At 58.9% G+C, this 4,464-nt stretch overlaps 1 protein-coding gene across 1 annotated transcript; it reads right to left on the bottom strand.

Annotated features, from left to right (window-relative positions):
• Positions 1-292: 292 nt before the first annotated feature.
• NKX3-2 (NK3 homeobox 2) lies at positions 293-2,776 on the bottom strand. Its single transcript, XM_065837621.2, has 2 exons — positions 2,368-2,776; positions 293-1,924 (listed from the first exon to the last, which is right to left on the bottom strand). Exons 1-2 carry the CDS (start codon positions 2,774-2,776, stop codon positions 1,449-1,451), a joined length of 885 nt encoding a protein of 294 aa, XP_065693693.1. The 3' UTR covers positions 293-1,448.
• Between the last annotated feature and the right edge of the window lie 1,688 nt (positions 2,777-4,464).

Here is a 4,464-nt window from a genome sequence, read left to right on the forward strand (position 1 = left end):
AACTCCTTAAGGCGCCCGGCCCTAGCCCTTTCGTCTTCTCCGCTTCGCACGGAGGAAACAGGCGCCGCACGGTGCACACAAGCAGAACGGTGCGGGGACCGGAGCAAAGATGCCCGCCAGGTCCCACGATGCCCACCGCCGGAGCTGCCTGTTCCCACCAGAGCCAGAGTCAGACTCCGTGCGAGTGGGAAAAGGAGGGACGTGGTCTGAACTACAGCCTGAAGTCTGCTGCAGGGAAAAACTCGCTGGGGAAACCCGTGTCTACTCTCAGAAACGACACAAGCGGCAGAACTAAGTGTTAAACTAAAGTTTATAAATTAAAAAGGAAAGAAACAAAAAAGTACAGCGGGTAGCTTACAAACATTCACAATTCTTTCGAAGTAAATAATCTAGTTGAGTGCACAGTGCCATTAAAAGAGAAAGGGAAAGGGGAAAAAAAAAAAAAGAAAAAAAAGAAAAAAAGGAGCAATTAGTTACCTTGAAAGAAAGAGACTGTAATTACATTGCTGAGGAGATCTGAAATCCCCGCCCCTGAAGGAGAGGTCTGCAGAAGAGCTGTAAAAGGCACTGATGGTATTAACATTTCCCGTTACATCGATTTCTTAAAAAGCCTGACTAGAAATATTCACATTGAATATAAAAATAATAATAACAACAACTTTAATACAACTGGAAAGTGCGAAAAAATCCATAACTCCTCCCTCCCCAAACATGGAAAGATCTCAGGAAAAAAAGGAAAAGAAGAAGCCTGGAGTTTTGATAGAAGTCTCACCCTTTTGTGACATATTTATCCTTTGCCAGGGATCATGGAACACAGGAATAACATGGGCAACAAGAGCAGGGGGGATCTGAAAGAGGCTTCCTTACATTCAGCACCATACAAGGCACACTCAGTTTGCAACGAGTTGGAAGATCAAGGACTCAAACAGACGTCAAAAATAATCCTCCTTACAATCCACCGAGGGAGTCCTTGATCTTGTCTTTTGAGCTGCATTTGGTTTTGTGGGTTGTTGGGGTTTTTTTTTCCTCTCCTTTTTTCTCTCTTTTCTCTCCCACACAAGATCGAGTCTCTACCAATCCGAAGCGAAATAAAACAAACAAACAAAAAGTCTACACCAAATACACTGACAACATGGATACCATGAACTAGTCGTGCCGAATCGCAAGAGTCCTCGGCTGGCAGGGGGGACAGGGTCGGGGCGGGGGTGGCTGAGAAGCCCTACGTTGGAATAGGAGAGGGTGAGGAACCATCCAAATAATATTAATAATAAAAATAACAATAAAATAATAATAAATACTGTCCAAGGCACTGAGAGCTGCAGTTGGGGCTCTGAATTTGAGAAGATGGATGGATGGATGGATGGGGGGGTGACAGAGGGGAGGCGGGTGTTCTGGCTGCCAGTGTGTGTGGTGGGGGGGCTGCGGAGGGTGGGATGTATGTGTGCCCCTCACTGAGTGCCGGCGGCTGCGGCGCAGGTGGACAGAGCCCACCCGGGCAGGCAGTAGTAGGGGTAGTAGTAGGAGGGCTGGAGGGAGAGCAGCGAGGGCGGCCGCAGCACCTCGCCGGGGTGGTACTGTCTCTGGTCGTCGCGTACCAGCACTTTGACGGCCACTTTCTTAGCTGCGGGGGCGGCGGCCAGCAGGTCGGCAGCCATCTGCCGCCGCTTGGTCTTGTAGCGCCGGTTCTGGAACCATATCTTCACCTGCGTCTCGGTGAGCTTCAGGGAGGCAGCCAGGTCGGCCCGCTCGGGCCCCGACAGGTATCGCTGGTGGTTGAAGCGCCGCTCCAGCTCGAAGACCTGTGCGTGGGAAAAGGCTGCGCGGGAGCGCTTCTTCCTCGGCTTCGGCGCCGCCACCTCCTCCTCCCCCGGCAGCAGCTTCCCGCACTTGCCCGCTCCATCCTCCTCCTCCGGAGGGCTGCGATCTGCGGGCAAGGAAAGAGCACGGTGGTCAGGGCAGGCAAGCACCGGGATACCTACATCCCCGTGCCCCGCACCGCTGCGCGGACAGTCCGCTCCCGCACAGGCGTCCGGGCGCGCTCCTTGAGGCCAGCCTGCAACAAACAGGCGGGCGGAGGCCCCGCCGAGCCGCTGCCCATCCCGCCGCCGGCAGAGCCGTTTCTCGCTCCCCTTTAAGCGCCGGGCGCCCTCCCGGGCTGCGGTCTCAGCCTGGGAAAGCGCTCTGACCGATCCGCCCTCTCTCGTCCCGCGGCACGCGTTTCGTGCGCTTTTTGCCCCGGCAGAGCCTGGGCCCGTTGCACAACCCCTCGGAATCGGCGGAAAGCCCCGATCGTCTCCCGGTCCCAGCGCGGGACCTCCCGCCCTACCCGCAAGGGTGCGGAAGGGCCGCCACCGAGGCCGCCCCTACCTGAGACGGCGGCCGATATCTCGCTGTCACTGAGGCCGGCGGCGTCCCGTTCCGCCGCCTCCGGTGGCTGCACCTCCTCCGCCGCCGCCGGCGGTCGCCCCCCGCCCGTGGTTTCGGCGGGGCGGGCGCTGCCACCGGCGCCCTCCTCCTCGGAGCGCCGCTCGCCCTCGGGGTCCTCGCTGAGCGCCGAGTCCGAGTCCCAGCCCGCCGGCGTCCGCGGGGCCGGGGCGCGGGCGGCAGTCGCGGACGTGGGGAGCGGCGGGCCCTCAGCGGCCCCGCACAGCCGCCAGCCGCCGGCCGCCCCCGGGGGCGGTGGCCGCCCCGCCGCGTGGCGGGCGCGCTCCTCCTTCTTGTTGAGGATGGCCTGGATGGAGAAAGGCGTCAGGGCGTTGCCGCCACGGACGGCCATGGCCCGGCGGCGGGCGGCCCCGCGGGCGAGCAGCGGACCGCGCCGCGCCTTCAGCTGGGCGACCGCATCGCCGGCCGCGGCCGCGGCGGTGCCGGGCCCTTCTCTGCCGCTGGGAGGGAGGGCGCCAGCGGGGGCAGCCTCTCTGCGCCGCTGCCGGCCCGCCCGCCCATAGGGCCGGGGCCACCGCGCCGCGCTCCGCCGGGCGCCGCCGCGGGTCCCTGGCGGCGCGGGCGCTGCCTCCGCCCCGCTCTGTCCCGCCCCGCGCCCGCCCTCTCCTTTTTCTCCCGGCGGCGCTGTCATCCCTCACGGCCGCCTGACAGCGCCGGCCCCGCGCCTTCCCATTGGGCAACCCCCGCGCAGCCCGCCCAGCGATTGGCTCCCCGCCGCGGGGCGATGCGGCTCCGCGGGGCGCGCGGCGGGGCGCGCCGCGACTTAACCCTTTGAGGCCCACGGGGCTCCATTGCCTCCCGCCGGCCACCCCGGCCACCGCTCTGCCGGCCGGTGCCACCCGTGGCGGAGGCGACCCTCGGAGGAAGGGTCCCTCTGCTTAGCGGAGAGCGGCGGCTTCCGCCCCTGGAGTGAGGGATAACAGTTTCATCGTGTTTCCACTCTCGGCCGAGCCGGGCAACGAGCGCTGCAGCTCGGCGGCGGGGAAGGGTCCGGTCACGGCGGAAAACATCTCGGGGGAATGGGAACGACGCCACAGGCTGGCAAGCATTCGATGCATGTTGCTCGGGGAAGAGCCTCGATAATTAGTTTGTTGCAGGGTCTGTCGGGGATCGCGACGCCGCGCCGGGGCCAGGGCTGTGTGAGGTGCAGGGAAACCTCCCGAAACCTCCGGCCGCTCGCCTTGTGAGTGTAAATGCAAAATAGCCTCGACTGCTTTTCGAAAACGGGCTTTTCGCCCGGTATTTGTTTAAATGTGTAGTCAGTTTTATGTTAGGGACGGTCTTCGGCCCATGAGGCTTTTGAAGACCGTTTTTGGAGGGCAAGTTCTCGCAAATTAAAGACTGCTTTATTTGAAACCATTCATCCCCCCCTCCTCAAAAAAAAAAAAAAGGCCCTAAACAAGACGCTTTCGGAAACTATTACACGCATGTGAATTATATGAATACGACTCATTGCCAAAGCAACAATGTGCCCCAAGTATCATGCTTGTCCTTATTTCAGACATCAGTTGCATTCTCAGATCTAACAGAAAAGTCCCGGCGAGGGTATCAGCATATACACGAAAAATGAAATTCCAGAGCTTTACGACCGTGATTTTTTTGATACTGGGGAGTCGAGGCAATCTAACGAGCTAGAGAATATCACAATCATAACCCCAAACTTGGCTTCGCTTCGTGAGCCGAATCCGCAGGGTGTTAACCTGCTTCTTCACGGGCGTGCGTCCACCTTCAACACTTTCTTACTGGATCCCACAGAGATGAGCGCCTGTTCGCAGTAGACCAGGAAGCCACGATAATCGATTATCAACGACTCTGGCACGAATTAAGTGTTTTCATTCACCATTCCTACCCTGAAATAAATTCATGTAATAAATAATCCCGCTTTCATTTGCAGCACGAAGCCGGAGAGCAACTTCGAGTGACTGGAGGAGAATAGGCTTTATATTTTTGAACAAATCCAGCCCATTTTAATAATCTTGCTTGGAATCACCCATTATCTTTTTTTTTTTTTTTTTTTTT

The sequence above is a fragment of the Patagioenas fasciata genome, chromosome 4 (assembly GCF_037038585.1).
Source record: "Patagioenas fasciata isolate bPatFas1 chromosome 4, bPatFas1.hap1, whole genome shotgun sequence".
Classification (NCBI taxonomy): domain Eukaryota; kingdom Metazoa; phylum Chordata; class Aves; order Columbiformes; family Columbidae; genus Patagioenas; species Patagioenas fasciata.

Excerpts from the sequence above, each read along its gene's own strand:
- NKX3-2 (XM_065837621.2), bottom strand. The coding sequence starts at position 2,776 with ATGGCCGTCCGTGGCGGCAACGCCCTGACGCCTTTCTCCATCCAGGCC. Across the intron at positions 1,925-2,367 it reads GATATCGGCCGCCGTCTCAG|ATCGCAGCCCTCCGGAGGAG; the intron begins GTAGGGGCGGCC and ends CCTTGCCCGCAG.